We start from the raw sequence: 25,074 nt of genomic DNA on the forward strand, positions 1-25,074 counted from the left end.
TTGACACTATATTGTCTCTTTTAATTCCCTGTCCCCTTGACAGCCTTGCTTCTTCAACTCTTCTTCTCTGGAACTTTTACCATTCTTCCCAGGGAATTCCTTTCCACTTTTTATATATTTCACAACTATCGTTGATTGTCACACTGTTTATGACATTGTCACTTTTCCAATGGTCATTTACTGTTTGACTTTCCAAGTTTCAATTTTCGAGAGTCGTTTCCCCTTCCACTACTTTGCTTTGACGGCTTCCCACCTCTTCTGTTCTCCCCAGTACCTTTTTCCTTATAGGGTAACATTGCAGCGCTCTGCATGCCTTTCGGTACTTTGCTTCTCCCTTTCGCAGGTTGGTCTTGCGCTTCGTTGTAGCGGGCCCAATCGGAGCTCTGCACACTCTCGGGCATTTTGTTCCTCAGTGGCACTTGTCGATGCTTTCAGCGGAATCTCTCTTGATCCGGCACGACGTGGCCGGTAGGGGGCGAACAACACTCCCGACACCTGGGGTTTCAGCATTGTTGGCTGTGACTTTCAATGACCACGGTGTTGATCACGCCACCTCCTTGTACAGATTGCAGCTTCCTGTATGGGCAACGGTTCTCTGATTGCTGTACTCATGGGTGCCGACTATTGATTTTCATTAAGATTGTTGTGATTTGATATAAAGCACAGGCCTGCCTGCTGAGAATGGAAATTAGTGTCACACATGGAAGCATTACTGAGCATTGGTTGATGCCTGCATAAATAAAAGTCAAACCAGAGACCATGGATTGTAAGGGCAGAAGGGTTACGAGAAGTGAATGCAAAGGAATAGGAAACTGCAGGTCCAGCTAAAAATGTGTCATGGCTGGTGGGGGTCCATTACAAAATCATATTTTGGAGCCCTTGCCTACAGATGGGAAAAACTGTTCAAACCACTGGTGTGATGCTTAAACTAAAATGGACTCAAAAGCATGCAGGGAGGGGGTTAATAGTTGCAGATTATCATGTACAGGCAGCCAGCAGGGAGCTGAAACACTAAGGGCCTGATTCACAGAATGTTTTCCTATGGGATTGCACCATTATAAAACACATCCATGAATCAGGCCTTAAATGTACATACAAGACACCCGAGAAGAAAACACCACACTAGAGAATTGCCTTCGTGACATATTTAACTGGATGAACCTCAACCATCTCAAAATCAACCCAGGCAGAACAGAGATAATGATTGTTTCAAAAAAGGGAGGAGACATCAACTACATCCCCTGGGCAAGAGAGCTCAGCACCACACCAGAACCATCATCAACTGTAAAAAACCTAGGGGTCCTGATGGATAACAATCTCACTCTGGAGCCACAAGTAAACTCGGTAATCAAGAAATGTTTCTTCCTCCTGCGAGCAGCAAAAAGGATCCTACCGTTCCTGTCATTCGCCAAAAAACACTTACCATCATCGCTCTGATCATGTCCAGAGTAGACTATGCCAATAGCCTATACCTGGGCATGCCTGAACGACTTCTAAAAAAAACTGCAACGCATACAAAATGCAGTAGCCAGACTCCTCCTCAAGCTACCCAGAAGAGAACACATCACACCCGCGCTAAAAATACTACACTGGATACCACTGAAACAACGAATAAAGTTCAAGGCCATGTGCATCACGCACAGAGCAATACACAAACAAGGCGCAGAATTCCTAAGCGACAAACTACGCCTACATCAACCGACAAGAACACTAAGATCAAGTACCGACATACACCTGGAACCAAAACCCTACAACAGAAAAAAACTCGGAGGATCGTCTTTCTCACACCAGGGACCCAAAACCTGGAATGACCTACGTAAGAATATACGGAATACAACAAACCACCTAGCATTCAGGAAACTCCTCAAATCATGGCTCTTCAAAGCGTAACCACAACGGAGACGCACTAGAATGCCCAGACATTAAAATAATGATGAAAATAACTCCAACCTTGGCCACTCTCAAATTGGACAAACATTCAAACCAAAGAACCAACCACTCGACAGAGCATAAGAGATCATGGAAAATAGCCACAAAGGAAGGCTGCAGAGATTGACCACATACCTAGACCCAGACGAAAGCCCTCAAGTGACTCTCCCACTTGTACACACTGGACGAACATATCCAGACCGGAAGACGCACCTAGATAGACGTTAGCCTGCGTCACACCTGGATAGGATTGTTTGAAGGATAACATGCCCACGCCTAGAAAAAAACGTGAATGCTAGCATGTGCCACACTTAGAGTTGTGAACACCAGCCTGCGTGGCGTTCGGATGGAGTTGTGAATGTTGGCATGCCCACACCTAGATGGAGTCCTAAACATTGGCCTGCGCCGCGTCTAGATGGGAATGTGAGGGCCAGCAAGTGCCACACTCAGACAGAACTGTGAATGTTAGCATGGTAAAGGTCAGGTAACCCACTAACCAATATAAGCTCAAACTCTGCATACTTATCTCACTCAAAAAACTCACACAACCATCTAACGCACAACAAGCCGCACGCACTTCACAACACTGCAAAAACACATAAGCCGGAACAACAGCACACACGGACTGACTCCGATCCGATACCCGCACCAAAGCTCAGCATCCGGTGTATACTGAGTTGAAGCTGCCAACAGAACACCACTCCCCTCACTATCCTACTCCCTTCTTCATCCTACTATCCCATCCCACCTTTATCATTTACAGATCCGCCTGAGCGCCTGGGGACCAATTCCGTTGGTGACGGTGCGCGGTACAAATACCTTCAACATTTAACATTTAAAATTTAAATGTCCACTGAAAAATTATTAATTTCATTTTTTTCGGCAGCACGGTGCTAATTTAGAGAACAATGGAGCAAAAATGCAACAAGGTGATAAGAAGGTTACTGGATACTGCAAGAGGCTGGATGGAGGTGATAGTCTGATGGCACCAGCAAAGGCATCCTGTGTGCTAAAAAGCACACATTTGATTTCACAAATGTGTCATAAAACTGCCAACATGGGGCAGCTTCTTGTGGGCCCCCAAAGACCCAGGGCTGATATTGAAATGCTCTGATACTGTCTTTCGCAAACTAAAAAGAAGCTTCGGCTGTCAGAGTTAATGATTTATTAGTATTTTCTCAGCTGCGCTTTAGAAGGCCTGGGGCTCTGCTGCACCGGCTGGAGAGTGGAAAATCCATTCCTGGATAATTGCAGCCTCTGTGTGGGTATTGATTATTTTTCTCTTTTTATACCTAGTGTTTCTCATGGTTTGTGTCTGTGTGATAATGTCTGGAGTGGAGGCCCTGCACCACGCATATCTACACAAGCCCTGCATCCACAACTCTGCACTTGAATTCCCATAACCCCTCCCATCTCACTCCTCCCTCCAATAGCCCATGAATGTACCATGCCTAGTAAAATCGGGTGTCCTTGTCTTCCCTATGTCTTCCCCTCCCAGGCATGGTTGTGCTTTGAAACACTTGTGTATAAGCATATAATAAATAAACAATCAATAACCATCCTCCCATCAACTACTCTCTTCCCACTCTTTCTCTATCTTTTCCGATCTTTCACTCCCTCTTCTTCCCCTCCCTAGCTCCATCCCTCAAATCCTTCATTTTGCTTCACTTTTCTCCTTCCCTCTAACCCTACCTCTGTTTCTTTCACTCTCATCGCTCCTCTCTCCACACATCACTCTCCAATCTCTCTGCCATTCTTTCTTCCTTGCTTGCTCCTTCCCAAACCCAGTTACCCGCTGTTTCTCTCCCCTCCACCCTCACTCCCTCCTATATGCTCCACATGCCTCTCTATAGCCCACTCCCTGCCTCTTCCCCTCCATGTCTTTACCTACCTTCCTCTCTTTCCTTTCTTCTCCTCCTACTCTCCGCATTTCCCTCTCTTCCATTCCTTTCTGCCAGCCTCTTAGGCAGCAGTACCCTCTGCCTGCACACATTGTTCCATTGGAGGTGGATTAACAGGCCATACAATCTTATTGAAGTTTGAATTAGTGGCCTCTAACCGTGCTTTTCGCTCAGCGTGTTTGCGCAGTGCTATTTCGGTCTCCCTGGCAGATGCCCTCTTTTTCCATGGACGCGCTACCTACCCTTTTTGGTTCACGTCAGTCAGATATTCTGCATTTGGGTGGGACGCAGCACGATGTGCACTGCACTTTTCCCCTGACTGCAACTCTCACTGGGCCAAATTTCCTGTCAGAATCCAGACTGGGGAGTGGTCCTATCAACCTAAGACACTTCGAACTGAATTCTCCTGCATGCCTTCAGAGTATTCCATCACTATAGTGTCTCAATTCCTTCAACACAAGGTTTTACTTTTAAAGAAAACAGCCTTGGAATAGACCCCGGAAGACAATTTCTTGGACAATTAGAACGTAGATTTACCAGTCGTGATGAAAACCAGCCCTATTATATAGAACTTGGGCTGCCATCACTTTATGCGATGGTCCTCTGGAAATCGGCAGCCCTGATGACGAAAATGCTCATGACCTCTTCAGCCAAGCCTTACCATATCTTGAATGCAACCGTGGGTAAGCCAGACACTGGTATGCTGAAAGAATGGGTTAGAAAGCTTTGCAATCAACTAGCTCCTGCAGACATTGCACCAGACACACTCGAACAAAACCCATGTGCCGCAAAAAGAAAGTTGTTTCACTGCGCCTGGATAGTAACTATCCAGAAAAGATCTAGACTCAAAACCTCATTAGATCTGAGCCATGAAGAGAGGGTGCTCAAATAATTCCAAATTACCTAGAAAAGTTTCTCAGCCGTCATTATAGAGATCAATTTTTGCGGCTACGCCTAAACCTTTACCCAATCAAGGGGCCTCATTACGAGCCTTGTGCTGACGGAATGAAGGGGGTCGGTACGGGACCGGCCCCTTCATTCCGTCAGGGTTGATTACGAGGTTCCCTTTGGGGGACCCGGATCAGACGTCTCGTAAAACCAGACGTCTTTTCCGGGTCCCGCAAGGGGAAGAGGGAGGTAACAATGGGACAATTGTAATGTGCCTGTTGTTACCTCCCTCCCCATTCCCATTGAGCCCTATGGGGGCTCAAATGGGAATGGGGAATGGTTCCTGCAAGGAGGACTTACCGGGTCCTCCTATGTCGGAATGACCGGTAGGTCCTCATTGCAGGAACCAGGTAATGGAGCCCGGTTTGGAGGCAGCTATGGAGCTAACGGCTCCATGGCTGCCTCCAAACTCGTAATGAGGCCCCAGGAGTTGTTGTATATGAGACACTAACAAGACATCATGGATAATCGTTGCCACTTTTGTAATAATGCGGTAGAATCCTTAAACATTTGATAATTAGATGCACAGCATTAAACTCGCAAAGAAATCTATAGTTGGGACTATACGGACCAAAAAATGAGGACATGGTAGAGTGGTGGCAGACTATACTAAATGGCCGGAATGACAAGTATATTTGTGCCACAATTGACTATCTTGATAAAATTCTGATTAATTCTATGCAATAAGTCACGAAGGAGATGGACAATAATAGTGATGGCAGAGTATTTAAGTAAATGTGTTAAAAATGTTATATTGGAAAGGATTTATTATGTATGGAAATGAACAAAAAATGTAATAAAGTTTGTAATAAACTAAATTACAAAAAAACATTTTTTTTTAAATCAGACCCTATATTTACCAGTCGAGATGGAAACCAGCGCTATTATAGGGACCTTGTTGAAACTAGTGTAGGGTCGATTTAAGTAGGACCCCACATGAGCTTGTTTAAGATTTGATTGTGTCTCTTCTAGTAGACTGATGTTTTGACGGCAAGATTTAATTTGTTGCATTGATGTTATGAAACCACAACTTTATAAATGTATTGAGTTGTCTACCATGAACTCTTGATGAAACTAATTCAGTATTTAATTGTTTGTATGTTACATGTTTTTGTATTTTATTGTGTGACCTTGTCTACCAAACAAGGATAGGATTTAGTTTGTTGATATACATGGAAAAAAAACGAAAACATATTTGTGATCATTGACACATGTATGACATTTTTTGTTTGGGGAACTGCCAATTTATTTTGGATAAAGTGAGGCGTTTGATTTATTATAGTTTGTTGTGCATTTTTCTTGAACCTAAGCTGCACCTTTGTTGTATCCTCTAGTTTAAAACAGCCAAGGAAATGTGACCCAGCAGAGGGTGGGGCTGACTCACAGACTTAGAGAGGGAGACAGAAGCAAAATCAATGGGGTAAGGGATGGGATGCAGATGAAAGAGGCAGAGTAAAAGGGACAGGTTACAGGTGAGATGGAAGGAAAAAAGGATTCAGAAAGAAAAAGTCAGGGAATAAAGAATGGAAATAAAGTGAAATGCAAAAGGTCAAGCAAGAACATTTAAATAAATAAAAGAGAAAAAGTAAAAAAAAAAGCAAAAGAAGAACAATGAGAATGATGTGCCAAACCGCTTTGGCCTGTCCCCCAAATCAAGGCAGAGGTGATGATGGGGTGGCATTCCCACGTTGAAGTGAGCAGCACTTGCTAATTTTGCAAGATGCCTGCTAAGCAAGCCGGAGCCCAACAACTGATGTACCCAATGAGGGTGTACTGTAGATAGTCACAGGAGATAGTCAAAGTGTGCTTGCCCTTTGAGAGTGCCTTCGCTCAATCTGGATTTTGTTATTTCATTTCTTGGTTGCACTTACAAAGATCTTTCATGCAAACACTTTACTAATCGCCACAGGGTCAAAATGACACTCCTTTGCCCGTTGTTCAAAGAGAATAGGGGCAAGGGCCTGTTTGCCCCCATGTACTCAGCGCCTATGTACTTGTCGGATTTCTTGCCTCTCTATCCTCAGCTTCTCGGCTCTCATGAAGTCATGGGTCCCGCGGCTTCATTCTGCTCCACCTCTGCAAAGTGTCAACACGTCAGGGGGCTTCCCCTCCATAACCTGCTCTCTCTCATCGTAAGAATTGCTCATCCCAGTTATATGCTTGTCTCCATTTAAAGAGACATTCCTTTCTCTCTGTATTGCAGTTTTGTTTCCAGATTACCAGTAGTCCAACTTAAGGATAGCAGATTAGTCTTTAAAGCAGGTAGACCCATGTAGGCAAATGGGGTATTGGGCTTAGGAATTTACTCATCAGAAAGAAAGTCCTTGTCCCCTAAGGGGGAGTCACTCCCATTGTGGTCCCTCTTGTCCAGACCCCTAGGCAGGATTTTGCAGAGCAGACTCTCCTCCCTAGCCTCAAAGTGGGTGGCTATCCCTTGGGGAGAAGGAAGAATACCCTTGATTCGTCACATGCCCCATATATTTAAACATTTTCTACCTAGTATACCATATGTTGATAACAGGAAAAATCATGTCCCCTCCTCAAAACTTGCTTATGGGAGTTGTAAACAAAAAGTTGATTGCGAAGTCACATATGAAGCACATCCCTGCAGAGAATTTTAACAACACTTTCAGAGATGTGCGAAATGCAGTAACAGTTGAAAACCAGCAAGCACCATTCTGGAGTACTTAAACCCTAAAGAAGTCAAGAGTGTAGACTAACTATCCCCAGATGCTTACAAGAAACCACACTCAAAGATCCCAAACATATTGTTCAATAAAAAGTTGAAAACTCAGAAAAGATTGTGCTAAAATCGAATGACAAAATGGAGCAAAACAGATGCCTGAGGTAATGAAATATCATGCAAGATAAACACAAGATGATATCAAAAGACCATCCAGCACATGAAGACGGACGTTTAATTAATTTGCTTCAAAAAGATCAGCAATAGACCAAGAAGCTCTTCAAAATCAGAGAAAAGAGAAACCCTCAACAATCTAAAGATTAATCAAACCTGTCGAGGTCCCTACAGATAACCTAGCAACTTCCTTTTCCAGAAACAATTGGAAAGATATAGACAGATATGCTGTCTCAACAAAGTCTACCTGATTCCATCTGAATCGTCCCAACTCACATGCCAGCTTCATAGCCTTCAATCCTTTCTCTGAAGATGATTGATGTCAGGTCATTCAGGGAACAGAAGATGCTCTAGAGGGCAGGCAGCTGTCTAGCCTAAGAATGGCATGCTCATTCATAAAGATAGTGGTTCTAGTTAAATAGAGATAGTGTAATATTTGGTTCTATGTTCTTAGATCGCCAGGCTTTTTTTCGGGGAGTTTTTTGCCGAACCTTTTCGACTGAAAAAAACCTCATCTAATTTCTTTTTTATATTTGGGGGCCCCCCAAACCACCCTCCCTATTTTGTAGTCCTTATACCCCACACCTCCCTACACCTTATATGCCCTTACTCACCCACCATCTATATTTTTCGATGAGTTTTTCAGCCACAAATGTTCGGCAAAAAACGCTGCGAAAAAAAGCCTGCCGATGTAATACCGTCTTACTAATATGTTTTAAAGAGAATGTCATTTGCACCAAAACAGTAGCAGCATTCTAGCAAAGGCTTATCAAAATTGTGTTGTAGGATAATGGAATGTTTTGAGTGCAAGATAGTTGTCAATGAAATATCCCATGCTTACGAGGCTACAGGGAGCCTTCTGAGGCTCTAGATAGCTGGAAGCTGGCAGGTTTTCCTTATTATTATTTTTTTGGAGCATAAAACATTCGTATACTGTAGGAAACATACAAGCAACAATCTGCCCTGTTGGGTTATGATCATTATAATTGTTCTCTTATAACGTTCTTAATACTGGGAAATGTTTCTTAGCACAAGCCTGGAATTCGAACCTATGTTGCTATGGATTGTCTTGTTTCCAAGACAAACGCGTTGCCATTGAGCTGCCCTCCCAGCCATAGAGGGGCTGCGTCAAACATATAAGACTTGTAATTTTAAATGTATTGAAAGGCAATGTCTAGGAGTGAGAGTTTAAAAGTCTAGGGGGATCAAATTCAGAAGAAGGAAATCTGTTTTTGGTGTGGATAGCTGCTATCTGTCGAGCCAGAGATTGCCTTGCTAAAAAGGTTCACTAGCCGATAAGCTGCCAGATGCCAGGGAGTTAAGCAGAGGCGCTGTGTGCTTATTATTGCACCCACCCACGATTAGTCAAAGTAATTATCACTCACATCTGCAAAGCATGAATAGCTAGCTGTTAATACCTTTCAATTTGGAATGTAAATAGTCATTTTTGATTGAGCGGAACAGAACAATTCAGTGGTGGTCTATGTACCACTACACAGAATGGGTGAAATTCGGTTCCTGAAAAGCCCTCTGACGGGACAAACACAATTATTATTCCCTCAAGTACAGTTAATAAGTCTCAGGAGTTTTTGTTACCATTGGCTTCTATGCACAACTGATATTACAAACAATGGGTCATTTGGTTTAGCTACTCCCAAGTAAGATTTATGAAAAATGTAACATGTTGGGAAATTCGATTTGATATTGCTGAACGCCTTGTATTTCTCTTTTTTCCCTATACGTCTTTCCTTTAAAAAAAAAGAAGGTTATCACGTAGGTTGCAAAAGATATCTGCTTCCTGATTCTGAGCCACTGTTGTGAAGTAATATGTAGCATTTAGATGTTTCAGATGGATGCAAAAAGAAGAAAATAAGTATTGTCCATCTGATTATATTGGAATTTGAATGATTATCATTATTCCTGGTTGGTATCCCTGAGAATATGGTACTGGCAGATGTTTTAAGGCCAGGCTGCATGATTTGAAATGATTTGTGGGGTTCATTGTTTCAGTGGTATGGTACAAAAATGACAGTAATTCCAAGTTTTGACCTTCAAGTCAAGGATTTACCTCCAGCAAGATGATGGGGATATATTTTCCACTTTAAGGCTAACATTTAGCTGATTTACAGCAATGGAAGTACCGCTCATGGTGAATATGAAATTAACTTGTATTCCTGTGAACTCCAAAAATGGGGATTTACATTATCCTACTACTGCTAATATGTTGGTAATTTTGCTAGACCGAGTGACAGTAACAGTACACAATTTTTGCAATAATCCAATGGAATTACTGTGAAATTACTGCCCAATACATAATGTGGCCTGATGTGTTGATTGCCTCTAGACAGTGTCACAGATGGCTCAAGAAATACTCAATTTCTATAGATTTTTCAATGGGCCCTATGGCAGACCTTCTAACCTCCCATCTTAAAAAGTACCTGCTCCCATCCATGGCACTGGGTTAGTAGACAGCGATCAATACTCTCTACTGTCTAATATCTTGCTTAGATTGGATCTGAGGACTTAATGGAAATATGCTTCTCTGTCGTATCTCCCTCAGGGGCTTCCTATGGCTGTCTCTACTCTTTCCAGTTGTTAGTGTTCTAATGAGTGGAGGATTGTGCCATACAGACACTGCGCCGAAATCAGTCTTCATTCTAGCACACTCACGTTCTCCTTTCCCTCTACCTTTTTCTCTCTACACTCCTCCTCATATTCCACCCACCAATACTCTCTTTCCACTTCTTCTCCATCTCTCAAATATCTCACATTCCTTCTAGGCTTCGCCCCTGACTTTTGATGTTACTACTCCAACCTCAAAATTACTACTCCCTCCTCAACGCTACAACTCCCACATCTACACTACTACTCCCTCCTCCACACTAGAACTCCCTCCTCCACACAGCTACTCCCTCCTCAACATTACTACTTCCTCCTCCACACCATAACCCCTTCCTCCACACTACAACTCCCCCCACATCCTACTCAGACACCATCCTTTCTAGGAGTCACAAACACTTCACATTGACTCCTTACACTACCTTACCTAACCACATACATTACTTTTTCACACATGCTCACAACGTAGTACCACTTACACTCACTAGCCAATACCTCACCTCGCCTCCATACTCCAATACTCCTTCCTTCTTCATGATGGTCTCTTGGTTTGCTACCTCCTCGTCCTCTGACCTCACCCAAACTACACACCACTTCCTGTTTCCCGCTATTCATATAATGAGCCCTCTATTGTCTGCACTGCATTACTGTCCCGGGCCAATTTGTCACTGTCTTCCCTGCCCGGAAGGTGTTAGAAGCAGAAAGTTTGACAAATAGTGGGGTTAAGCCTTGTCCACTTTCTCCGCATGGGTCCATCACAGAATAGAAATTGCATCCTGGAAAGCTGATTGACCAAGTTCATGTTAGGGTGCCTTGCATCTGGCTCTGCTAAGGTATGAGATTTTAGTTTAGGGATTGTTGTTCCTCTTTTGAGTCACAGGTGGTCTAGGGACTCTGTCGGTAGCACAGGGAGTTGCACTGCTCCTGTGAAATGTGTTGTGGCTTCCCCTGCAGCTGTGCAGCTCCTCTGTTACAGTCTATTTCTGTGTAGCAACCAACTGCTTCTACTGCTTCTACTGCTGTCAAAGCAGTGGGGTTGTGTTCATCCAACTCACCTAGTCATTTTCCAATGGGTATGCACCCCTCCCGTTGACATTAACCAGAATAACCAATAAACAATTGAGAATACTGAACCTTCCTATAGCGGTGCCCGTTCACACCTAGAATGTGTGCACTCTTTTGGTTTGTACCAGACGGTGTCACAGACTGTGTATGGTGTGGGAGGACTACTGGTTCCTTGAAGTTGATCATTTTTTTCATATTTGGCACAATATGTCTGGAAGAGATTCTGCCAAGCATTTTGTTTCAGATGCTTTGGGTGAGACAAATCAGTACTGAGCATGTATTGGTCTGCACATAAAAGATGAACATCTGTCAAAAATAGATGCTTTCTAGTAAGAAATGAAAATAAAACATTTAGAAGTTGGTTGTTTGCGGCTTTAGGGTTTAGTGCGTGAATAAAGCATAGATGAAATCACAGGCGGTTTAAAGTATTAAACTGAAACAAAGATCTTTCTGCTTACAGCCTGGATGTCACAAGAGTTAGAATCAAAGAAACAGAAGTTAACCAGCAAAAGATAGAAGGAAGATTTAGGTGACTTGTTTCGCACTCAGAGCATTTTATACAGTTGCATGCTCACTTTATTTGAAGAACGTGATAAGAAATGTGAGAGGCAATGTCTTCTCAGCCTTTCCCCAAACATATGGTTTAATTTGCAATGTGCCACTCACTCCAGGAATGAGATAACACAGAAAAACGTGTCAAGCAAGGTCGAGCTGCAACAGATGAAATAGAAAGTTACTTATGTATAACAGGAATGATCTCCAAGAAAATACCAAGTCCTAGTCAACGATGCAGACCCTATGTGTGAAGGGGCTAACATAGCACTAAAGTTGCCACAGTTACCAAATACATGCAGGAGCTAGGCTACTTGTGCACACATCATGAAGGATGTTCCTATGAAGAAGGGGAAGTCGGAGGACAGATAGAAACATTAAGTAACTATTTAAACCTGTTCACACAGTAAATTAGTGGTTTGACTGTTGCCCAGCCTGAGATGGGACAATTGGAGAAAGAGACACAAAGTTTATGCATGACAGACATGTGGAAGACATTAGACAGGCAATTCTCTGAAGTTACATGAAAAGGCGATCAGAGTATCAATATATGTGACAATACAGGGCACAAGCCACAGAGCGGCAGAGAATTCTTGCATGGATGAAAAAACGATGAGTGAGGCAGAATATTGAACAAGGCAAATTTTACGTTTAGCAGCTATGGTTTAGGGAAGCAAAGTGAGATAATGGAACATTTATTGAATAATTAACTGGGAGACTTAAACGAAGGAGCGGTACAAAAGGAGGCCATAGAGTAAAAATGAAATACAGAGCGCCGCCTTCCCTTTCCATGGGGGCCATCTTGGAACAGTCTTTTCATTCTGTGAATGCGACACCATGAAGATCCCCATTAACAGAGCGAAAATACTGTAAATTAGCCTGTACCAGCCCATGGGATGGGTTCTAATGGCCATATGTATTTGTTCCATTGGCATCACCAGGGGTTACTGGCCCAGGACCCAAGTACACTACCCTTACTTTGCTCGGGTCATGAACTCGGGCCCTGGGCCGTTACCCCCATTGATTCCCGTGGAATGGGTACATAATGCCACATTAGTGATCATGGCCATAAGGTCCATATCTTCGGATGCAACAAATGCCGGTCCTCATGAGGTGATGACTATCAGAAAAATGGTGTTTTGCCCAAAACCTACTGCACAGGACCAAATAAAGACAATAATAATTACCACCACAAGCCAAAAAATCTGAGTATGCACTTGCAGCACACATTTCCATTCACCCAAAGGAATATGATGATTGAGAGTACGGCTGACAGTGTCAAACATTATATGAAAAGGGAGGGACAATCAGAGAATGCAAAATAGGTGATCAGGTGTACCAATTTAAATTTGCAAAGAATAGGACAAACACGCCTAAACTCCTTGCCGCTTGTTGCAGCCCATTCAGAAGGGTATACAAAAGCTCCCTCATAGTGTATAAAGTATTAGCAAAGGTGGGTTAACAAAGAGTGGAACAGTTTGCCCATGTAAATTAGCTGAAGCCCTGTTATCCTGACCATGAGATTAAGAAATTTGAGAAGTCAGATGCCAATAACGGTGAATAAATAAGTAATTATTATTTCAATGGATAAGCATTTATAATCGCCCAGACAGATTGCAAGAGGTGAGTAACATGTGCATACATGTGTATGGTCATGAAGAGATGCACTGCAACAGGTAAGTATCTTGCATGTGAACAGAAAAATATAAAAATAATGATAATCAATTTAGATATAAAGGATATACCCAGGGCACTCTGCTCAACTGGTATAATTAATTGTAATATTCAATGGCATTTAGACAGGTGTACATTTCCAAAGGTAGTAGAGCGTGTGGTGATCTTTGGTGAGCAGGGTTGAATGTTTTTTTATGAAGTATGCAAGTTCTGTCTCCATGGTCAGGTTCCTTTGAAACAATGGTCCACCCTAAAACATGTACCAGTCACCCAAGTGAGTTTCTAGCCCTCACCAAGTCCTTGAGGGAGATCCTGTGAGGAAGCAACCATGAAACAATAGGACCAACTCTACATTTGTATAATGTTTTCATTATGCATCTGTGAGGACGGAGAATCCATTGAAAATGTGTTTGCTTATACTCAAATGCATATTCATTTTTAAGTAGATGTTTAGGTAGTGCTACCCATTGTGTAGTGTATAGGTGTAATGTACCAAGAACATTCCGTTGAGTTCAGGTGAACTTGAGCAACTTGAAAAGATTCATGAAGGTGTATTTTCGGCACAGAACTGTGCTCACAGCTACCAAACGTCTACCTTTGGATTGGATGTAGTGACTTCCTTCAGTGTCCAGGACTGCCTTTTAATGTTTGGGGTCCATTGGGAATTCAAAGAAACTAATAGTAACACTTACCTCGTGACCCATAAACAGAGAGCAAACTGTCCTTCAAGAGGAAATTAGGTGTGAAATGTATATATCTTCCCCTTTCTCCACATCGTCCATAGTGGAAAGTGTAAGGATCATCTCCATATTTTGGGGCAGGATCAGCTATTAAAGCACTTGCCTGGAATCATAAAAAAATGTATTAGGGAAGCGTACCAGATCAGATCATCAAGCAACACATTCAGTGCATCATGAAGGTCTGTATTTCCTGAACATATCAAAGTGAAGTCAGCCTTCATGCACACTGCAATCCTTTCCAGTTCTGTAATTAATTTATTTTTTTTACATCTAATGACAATATAAAGAATAATATGATATGTTCCTTTAATCAGCATTATGTTTGTCTTTTTCTTAAATGTTAGCATGTTTCACCAAGGAAGGTCCTGTGTCATGATTCTGTGCTTGAGAATCAGTGTTTTTAAAGGAACAAAAACAAAGTTGTGACCACATCTATTTACTACTACATGCATGATTGCATGAGGTATTTCCTTTTACTTAAAATGCTGAATATAGTGCACACCTACCTATAAGTGAGCAGGGAAGTACATTATTACCACAGTAGGAGCCTTTCAGATTTGATGTTCTGTTAATAGAGCATTATCGAGGAAGGGGGGCAGTAAAGTGAAGGTGGGTAAGGTGGTAGAATAAGTCATTGGGACAATACTGTACAGAACAAAGACTGTTATAATCAGGGCACAAGAGGGGCGAGTGATGTCTGCTGGAGCCTAGAAGGAGGGCATTGCTTAAACATTGTTTAGTTGTCAAACTATCAGAGAAAGAAAGAAAGAAAGAAAGAAAGAAAGAAAGAAAGAAAGAAAGAAAGAAAGAAAGAAAGAGAGAGAGAGAGAGAGAGAGAGAGAGAGAGAGAGAGAGAGAGAAGAAAGAAAGAAAGAAAGAAAGAAAGAAAGAAAGAAAGAAAGAAAGAAAGAAAGAAAGAAAGAAAGAAAGAAAGAAAGAGTGGAGTAGTGTTTAAACTAAATAAAAATACCTTTAATGGGAGAGAAGATGGACTACAAGTACATGAACCCAATAATGGGAGAAACAAAAAGGATTGAAGAGAAAGGCAGTGCATGGTAAGAGGATAATGTAGGTAGGTGAAAATATGTGTAGTGGGGGGAGACACGAGTACAGGGCAATATGAGGTATGATGGGACAGAGCAATTGATAGTAACAGAAAGCTGTGATGGAACAGAGAATGGAATAGAGCGGAATACAATATCTAATATAGGATCAAGTAATACAAGTGAAAACCATGTACAAAAGGAGCAAAGATGGAATACAGAGGAAGTGTATGAGCAAAGAGAAAAATACTTGGAAGGAAAGGGAAGATATGAGAGACAAATTAAAAAGACAATATGAGATTGGAACAGAATAACTTGTTGCACAGTTCTGTACACTATGATGAAGACAAATTTCTGTCCTCATCCATGAAGAGTGCTGGTTGTTGTGAACCAGGAAAATGTACCTTTAAAGGTCTCTACACCAGCAGTCTGAGATTGATAAGATATGACCCAGTGTCTCCATTTTTGGGAACCCGCACAAACCGATCCTAACCTCGTCATGTGGACTTTTATTTCAATGGGCCAGCTTGAACATGTGTGTATGGTTATATATAAACCTCTTAACCACTTTTGAGTTCTCAAGCTCCTGAATGCCAGCTAAACCAATTTGTAGGGGTACTTGGTATTTGTTGATCTGCATCGATCTCTGGATCTGGACTCTGGATTCACTGACTTGTGCTGGTCTACAGACTTGTATTAACCAGGAGTTGAGCCAGCGGGATATAACAATGTTCAATCAAGAAAACTTCATCCAACAAGATAAAAGAGGGAGAAGGGCCCCCTAGTCCACATCACAGGTCACCTTACAAAAAACAATAAATCATTTTAAAATACTATGTTTTATTTAAAATTTGTTTATGTTAAAATGATGATTAAATCATCCAAAGTTCATGTATAATATACAATAATAGACAATAGTAAACACCTTTACACAATTAATAAAGTGCATGCTATAAAGTGCTTATTACAAAATTAAACTGCAGAATAAGAAAAGAAAAATACACCACTCATAATAATCCTAAATACTAATCAATACGTGCCGTGTTGGATACCCCAGACAAGTGAAGAAGATCACTAGGGTGCGGAACCATCGGTCACCTGGACAAAAAATATAATATTTATAACAATAATGAAGCAATCAAAAGCAATTAAATTGCTAAAACAAAAAAAATGCGAAAATAAAGCAAGCACATATTAATCAAAAACACACTAAAGCTAACCATGGGATGCCGTGAGTCAACTACTCAAATGTCAAGGCAATAAATACAAGCAATTCAATAGGCCTGACACAATTCACAATCAGTAGTTTCGATGGAAATAACGCATCTAACTTAAATGCAGATGATGCCCATCTTCTTCAAGACGTAGCATTCCTGTAAACGTCATGGTTCTTAGTATTTCATCTGTGTCTTTGTTTACACACCCAACATTAAAAAACTGAACAATACAGTTTGATATATAAAAGACAGAAAAACACACCTAAAACAAGTGCAACAAAAAAGAGCACACGGGTTAAAAACTGATGATCTGTGAGTGAAAATAAGGAGAATCTCTCTCATTCTCTAAGGTTCAGATAAGTTGTGAGACATATTAAGGGAGAAAAGGTAGTTACCATAGTCTCAACCCTTTTGAGGCTGGTCTCAGAAGCCTGTATATAAATCCAGGAAGTAATACTTGAGCCGTGCCAGAAAGAAGATCTCAAAAAATTGGATCTAAAAAGCAAGGGTAAATGTAAATGTTAAAAGGACACGAATCAACATGGCCAACAATTGATCCAGATTTAAGTAAAGTGAGAGGACCCAACAAGAAAGGACAAGTCGTCTACCTGACCTCCCTTCAAACTTAAAAAAACATAATATAATTGTAAGGATGAGGCAGACAGCAGCTGGCTTGAAGGAACTTAAATTGCCATTATTCAGGTTCACAAAGAAGAAAAATAAAAATAAAAAAATGATTGTTCAAAGTTCTTGAATAGAGTTCTTTTTTCTTCTGTGATAAGGATGAACCAAGGAAAGGTGACGCCTAGTCTTCATACGCCCAGAGCGTTTCAGGTGCAGTTCTCTCTCTTTCTTCCCCGGTGTTCTGCAAGAGAAGCGGAAAAACACACACAGTCCTTCATCAGTTTCACCCTTATAGAGGGGTTGGGGCTGTGTGGACCAATCAGGGCTGTTCTGGCCTCTTTTTCTATAAATAGGCCCCCAAGCTCCCCCCCTACACAAACACTGTCCCTTTAGCCGTACATTAAAATAAAATCTTATGGTATTTTTGCCTTCTACAGCTGCCCCGCAGGCGTACTCAGCCTTTGAAAGGGACAGAGCGGCTTTATGTCACTGGCCAAGATTGTTTACTGCATGGCTCTGTTGCGGGCGATGCTGTCACTCTATTATTCTTGAATTTCTTGGATTTTCAAGATCTCTTTGCGGTGGACTCATATGACGGTGGTCGCACTGACATCCACACAACAACAATTCCCACGGACCTTGGCATGACTCCAGTGTTTGTGAAGCAATATCGCTTGCCTCTCGCATCAATCGAGTCCCTTACTGAAATAATTAAGAACCTTGAGTCCTGTGGGATAATCCGTCCAGTCCACAGCTGGGGATTTTGAAGCCAAACGGCCAGTGGAGACTCTGCGCCAACCTTAGGGAGCTCAGCAAACGGGTCCATACTTCCCGATGGCCTCTTTCCTACATTGACCAAGGGCTGGCCCAGATCCAGGGGTCACAGGTGTTCACTGCAATAGACCTGACCAATGGATACTGACTGGACTGTACCTGTCAGTAGGGAGGACCAATACAAGCTGGTCTGTACCTTTGGGGGGCAGCAGTACACATGGACCCGGACTCCCTTTGGATACATCAACTCCGGCAATTAATTCAATATTTTTCTGCATAAGGCCATGCCTGACCTGGGTGAAAGGGGTAACCTGGCCTATGTAGATGATGTTCTCATCAAAAGCTCAACTGTGGAGGAACACATAACGGAGATCCGTTATGTTCTGACACAGTTGAGGGCTGCCGGAGCAAAACTCTCCTTTCAAAAGGCACAGTGGTGTAGAACCCGTGTCAATTTCTTGGGGCATGAGATTACTCCTCAGGGTCTCTGTCCCCAGGAAAAGAAAGTGGAAGCACTCCAGAACTTGAAAGACCCCACAACTCTGCAGGAACTAAGGAGAGTCCTTGGACTAACTAATTACAGTAGAAAGTTCATTGAGGACTACACAGAGATCACAAGACCCCTGATCCATCTTTTGAAGCGGGGGGTTAAGAGGGAATGGGGTCCAGAACAAGCCGAGGCAGTAAGACAACTCAAAAGAAGCCTCTTACAAGCGCCTTGCCTAGCTTACCCTGTCAGAAACAAGGAGTCCTTCTTGGAGACAGGGTTCTCTAATACATGCTTGACTGCAGTATTATATCAAAAGCATGACAAGGTCAACAAAGTAATCTCTTATGCGAGTAAAACTTCATCCTCTGTGGAAGAAAAATTCAACGATTGTGAGAAGGCACTCCTGGCAACGGTGTGGGCATTGAAGAATTACCGCCGTTTATCCAGGGGGAACACATCATAGTGGAGACTCCACACCAGCCTCTGCAACATCTCCAAAGTGACAGAATCCGGGCCAGAAATGTGAGTAATTCCCGAATTACTTCCTGGATTCTGTCAATGCAAGGCTTTCCTGTGGAGGTCAGATATGGATGGCCAAAACAAGAAGAGTGCCCTCGCGCAAGATCTGGCTGACTGTCATGATTCCTGCCCCTCATGTCCCCAGCCCTCCAAGATGTCAGGCTGGAGCCAGGCCACAATCACCTACATGGCCCTCAAGGGCCTCTCCATCCCTCCAAAGACCCACTTGGAGTCAGACTTGGCACTTGTGGCACCGGACTCACTCACTCCCATAGGATAACATTGGGAATTGGACTTGTAGTGCATTGATGGGGACAAGATGGATGCCCCCACATATTTCGGGTCCCAGAACTGCATGTGCAGTCTAGTCTTTTGGGTGTGGTTCAGCCCAGAGACACCTGGGATACCCAGAGACTATTTAAGCCATGCCCAGGCTGAGAAACATGCTTTGTGTTTTCTGCACCTGCAGCGTGACACTCACCGTGTTCGGATCGGTCTCCAGTAGGCCTGCATCTGTCTTCTGCGCTCAGCTCCTGCAAGAACATGAACACCATTAGGAACAGCCTTACCTTGCGGCGCTTCTGCCCATCATTCATCGCTCCTTCTGTTTTGCGGGCATCTTCGGCGGTGTCATTCCGCTCCCGGCACACCGCTTCATAAGGAAAAGGGAAAAGAACAGAAAAAAGGCATTAGTAAGCATTCAGCAAATCTTCGCTTATTTTTAAAGACTGTACGAGCTTCAAACGCTTACCTGAATCCCAGCCTCTATGGAGGAACTCTGTCTCCGGAACTTCTCATCCATCTGCAAGACGGAAAAGACACTCCAGGTTAGCATGGAAACATCTAGAGGCGCCGCATACCGCGCTTACTCACCGCATTTCTTCTTCATAACCGCCATCCACACTGAAAACATCGCGGCACCTAAAAGACACAGAAAAATAACTCAATTCAATACAAATACGAAAGGGTCACATCGAGCATCACGCTCTCACTCACCTTCAGTGCTACTCATCTCAGCAGCGCATCGCCATCCCCAGATGCCGGCCATCATCTAAGGAAGGAAAGGAATGAAGTTAGAGAACTGTTCAAAAGACTCATTATACTTACCTGTTGGACTCTTGCCAGTGAAGTAACTAGGCAGTAACGAGCCCGCATCAATCAACGCGCCCCTGTGCTGAAAGCAGGACGGAGAGCACACTTTCCAAGAATACAAGGTGAGCTGTGGATCAAAGGGAAGGGTTGGACCCCGGGGAAGAAGAGGTTCAAGCACACAGAGACAATAGGGAGTTAAACTCTACCAATCCTGTGTTTCAGGCCCAGTTTCCAGTCGAGTACACTTGAGGGAAGGGTTTGAGGTCGTAAGAGGTCAGAACAGGCTGAGTGATGTCCCAGTGGATACCAGGTGAGCGTTACACTGACTTGCATGATTGTGCCAGAGAAAACTGTCTTGAGGACGAGAGTCTAAAAATCAAGGACAACATGGAGGCATACCTCAATTCCCCACAAAAAGTCTTTGAAGAAGACAAGTGTGAGGGAATGCCCACTGTCTATGTGGATGGATACTCTTACCATGTTGACAACAACAGGGAAAAAGAACTTGTGGCCGGCTTAGGGAATGCATGGGTGAATGAGACCGCAGAAACCTCCGCTGGGTACAAGACTGGTCCCAGAAGTAGTCAAGTGGCAGAGTTGATGGCTGTACATTAAGCCATCCTCACTGCTGTCCAGCATCAACTCCACAAACTGGTCATAATCACAGATTCGGATTATGTACGGAACGGGTTCGTGGAACACCTGGTTAACTGGAAAACCAAGGCATGTTATGTGCTAATAACAAACCCTTGAAACATGGGAAATGAATTTAAAATATTGGTGATCTGGTCACCTCGAATGGGGTGACCATCTACTGGAAAAAGATCAGGGGTCATTCCAGAGTAGAGGGACCAGACAAAACTGGAAATGACTTGGCTGATCAGCTGGCCAAAACTGGAGCCATCCAAGGGGATCTACTTGAGATCGAGTCCCTGTTGGGGGAGATCCAGGTCACTGCTATAACTAGGTCCCAGGCAAATGCTCACAATGAACTCTCAACTGCACAATGGAATAAGGAGACCCCAGATACTGATTTGATTACGGCTCAAAAAGGGGATCCAATAATTGGTAAGTTTTATCAACACATTGAGGACCCTGAGAATTTTCCCCTAATGGATTCCGATTACATTGGGAAGAGGACCTCAGAGTGTTGATGAAATGTCCAAAAATGTTCCGAATCCAAGACGGTTTGTTGGTAAGGAGATCCCTAGCTGGCCATGATCAGTGGGTGGTCCCTACCTCATTCCGAAGCCTGATGTTAAGCCACGCCCATGATGTGGCCACAGCCGGTCATAGGGGGTTTCATACAAAACTTGAAATCTTAAGAGAGGTTGCATACTGGCCACACATGGTGCAGGACCTTCGACCAATACTTGAAGGGGTGTCTTGTGTGTGCACAATTTCGGCCGACATCCCTCACACACTGTGCGCCTCTCCAAAAGAGGGGGATTACACTGCCATGGTCAGATTTACAAGTCGATTTCATCGGGCCCGTGATTCGCTCCTCTAGGTGAAACAAGTACATGTTGACTGTGACATGCTTGTTTACTAAATGGGTGGAATGTCTCCCGGCCCCAAACTGCAAGGCAGAAACAGCAGATGCCCTGATGATCAACCACATCTTTTCGCGTTTTGGACTACCCCAAAGGATCGAGTCAGACCGAGGTAGCCATTTCACCAGCGAAGTAATGACAAAGATGTGGGAGATACTTGGGGTCAAAAGGAAGCTACACATTGCTTACCGGCTAGCCTCTAGTGGTGCAGTGGAGAGATACAACAAAACAATTGTGAGCATATTAAAACAGTTTGTGGCAGATTCTGGGCCAAGTTGAGATATTCGATTACCTCTTCTCCTAATGGCCATCAGATCTACCCCTTCATCTGCAACTAAAATGTCACCGTTTGAGCTGATGACTGGATGCAGGATGATGCTTCCCCAGCATCTGCTCTACACAACCCAAGAGCAGACATTGATCAATGCCTCCACAACTCATGAGTATGTTGAAAATCTAATAAAACACCTTCAACATGCTTTTGCCTATGCTCAGTGAAATCTAGAGAGATCTGCAGACAGCATTAAGACCCACTATGACTTAAAGACTACCAAAAAAGAATACAATGTAGGAGACCGGGTCTACTTATACAATTTCCGAAGGAACCAGGCCACACAGCGCAAATATTTGCCTTCCTGGAGGGGTCCTATTGAAATTGTAGACAAAATCTCATCAGTCGCCTATAAAATCTGCATCCCCAGAGGCAGTTTGGCAGAGGGGGAAGATAAGTGGGTCCATATTAACCAACTGAAGTGTTGCCATCCTAGGCACACGCTGCAGCAACTGGAGGAGTCTTCTGGAACCCCAGAGGGGGTCACTCCAGCTCCATAAAACTCCAACCATAAAATATTCCAAATATAGTCCATGATTTACCATAGAAAAATGTGTCCTGACTTATCAAAATGTATGTGTCTGCCCAACTACATTAATAGTGGTGGGGAAATGTCTACAAATATGCTTTTGCTTTGTCATCCTAGGAGTAGAAATCATGGAAACGGAAACCAAGGAGGACTACCCAGGGACCGGGAGCAAAGATCTGAGGGGCCCGGTGTATCGCTCCATACTCACATCAGGACTGGGCGAGGAGAACCGATCGATCCACCCCTGATGGAGGAAAAGATGATGAACTTTGCCATTTGTGGAATCAAAAGAGATGAGACTTACATCCCAGTCTTGGGAATTCCCATTGATGGACGATCAATGCCAAATCGCACGATGGGGGCTTGTGGGATGTTTTAACCCACTAGTCTATGCCCTGCAACATTCATGTGCGCTGTGTACATCAGGAACATCAGAATGGCCGCCAAAAAGATCTATGCGCCAGAGATCGCTGAAAGTGCACAGGAAAACCTGGAAAAATAGGCCGCCAATCCACTTTTGCCTATGTCAGTGGTAACACAGAAGACCACTGCCAAAACCTATCATTGGGCTACCCACAAAGTAACCTGAAACTACTTGAAAAAGTAGTGCTGCATTGCAAGAGAAACACCCAGCTGCTTGAGAATATGTTTTTTCTTGTCTGTTAAATTTGCAGAAATCATGGTTCCCAAACCTCACAAAAGATCCAACCTCCTTGTTGGGTGTTAAACATCACTTTACTTCAAGAATCCACCTAAGTACAATGTCAGCAGAAGTACATTTATCAGAAGAAAATCCACATTTAAAGATGCTTACTTTGAAAAATATGTTAAAAATGGGCATAGTACCGCCGCTTGCCTGTGTCAGAAGCTGGTGATTACTTAACCTGTCTTTTGACCTGGTACATTAAAATCAAACTGTGGGGAAAGAAGAGACTTGCCATCAAATGCAATATAGGTTGCCACTATTTAATTTCTATGTTGAAAAAGACTGGAATTGAACATATGTTTGCTTGTTTTTAAATTTGTAACTTTAATTTTCACAAAGAACAATGTCACAATTTACTGTAAGGTAACCTGATTCAGCTAAACTTCAAAGAGGTTTCCCCCACTGAGGAACACACCACCCTTCTCCTTCCCACCAAAAGGACAGGAAATCTCATTTGGATGCTAATGAGAGGAGAAGGGGATTTGCTCTACTGCTCAGGTAAAGAGACAATGGGCTTCTTGAGCTGAAAGGGAATGCTAATTTGGGGCATCAAAAGAAACCAGCCCAGGCAGGAACAAGCTCATGTTACCCTCTGGCTCAGCCAAGCCTTGGAGGCGGGGCTAGACTGAAAATTTGGATTTGGAACTGAAGAAACTATATGTTTGAGAAAACAATCTGTGCGATATTCAGAGACTGAACCAAGAAAATGTTGATATTGTAGCTATTGCGATTATGCAAGGAATATGAAAATTTACAGGAGGATGCCCAGATGTTATGTGCATGTATCTGGAAAAATCTGTACAGATCTGACACTGGGTAACCAACCAAAAGCGCAAAAAACTGTCATTTGTGAACCAAAACTCTTAGGAAGATGAGACTTTGATGGATGAGTGCCTTATTTAATCTGTAATGTAATTATGTATTATTAACAAGTTGTTGATATTGGAAATAAGTTTTATATGAAAAATATATTTTTGGTACAGAAACAAAGGGGAGGGTTTTTCTATGGACCATAAACACAGTGTCACTATGACACATCATGACACACTGGTTGCTTCTCAAATCAGGGGAGAGGAAATTCTCTGACTCGGATTCTTAGAGGGTTGGGCATAGTATAATCAGCCTACCCACCCCCTTGGGAAATACATAAATAGGGACTGTTGAGGGCACAGAGGGACACCCATTCACCCATCAACTGATCTACTGGCGAAGCGCTCTGAAGGAAGAACCCAGATCCAGACTCCAGAACCCTGAAAGCAGAAGGCCCAATCCTAAAGCTGAACCCTTCTCAGCTGGCCTTTAAAATCTTGCAACCTGATTTTAACCCCAAACTTCCAAGGGGCCCAACCAATTCAAAAGCCTGGCTGTGCTGTTTTCCTGCGTCTGGCCAAGAACCCTTGCTAGAATCCAGAGATCCAAACCGGTAGAGCAGAGCTGTAACGCAGTACCAACCCATCAGATCCAGTCCAAGAGGCAGCGCAGAGACCAGAGTGCCTTGCTGAGTGCAGAACCAAGTGCCTGAATCCTGTCCGGTGGCGAGCGAATTCCAGTCCAAACCTTTGACCAGATCTTGACGGGCCGATTCCAAAACCATAGTTGTGAGTATTTAGCATAGAATTGTCCATAGCCAATCTCTTATCCTTAAGTAATCCTTTCCAACCCATTCCAACATATCCAGAACTGCATTGTAGAATCTCTTGTGTCCATCCTGAATCCTTCTCTCATCCATATAATTCTGTGATAATTGTAGTGATAAATCATCTTTGCGCTAATATATTTTTGAAGAAAGGCAAGCGTCTCAGCAGATAGAAACCATCCAGGGGCGCCTTTGGATCGGTGGCTGTGCTGTTGTGTACCTTGTGTCTTCATAGACTCCCTAGTGTTAAGAGATCCTTGTTCCTAATCTTCAAA

The 25,074-nt window shown here is 43.0% G+C and overlaps 1 protein-coding gene across 1 annotated transcript in view; it reads right to left on the reverse strand.

Annotated features, from left to right (window-relative positions):
• LOC138540423 (calcium-activated chloride channel regulator 1-like) overlaps positions 1–25,074 on the reverse strand; it is a 493,684-nt gene that overhangs the window by 333,785 nt on the left and 134,825 nt on the right. The window contains exon 3 of the mRNA XM_069641684.1: positions 14,238–14,388. Within this exon, the coding sequence (XP_069497785.1) occupies positions 14,238–14,388 (151 nt within the window). The remainder of the gene's footprint in view (positions 1–14,237; positions 14,389–25,074) is intronic.

This window comes from Ambystoma mexicanum, chromosome 1q, assembly GCF_040938575.1.
Source record: "Ambystoma mexicanum isolate Mex_15411 chromosome 1q, UKY_AmexF1_1, whole genome shotgun sequence".
Classification (NCBI taxonomy): Eukaryota; Metazoa; Chordata; class Amphibia; order Caudata; family Ambystomatidae; genus Ambystoma; species Ambystoma mexicanum.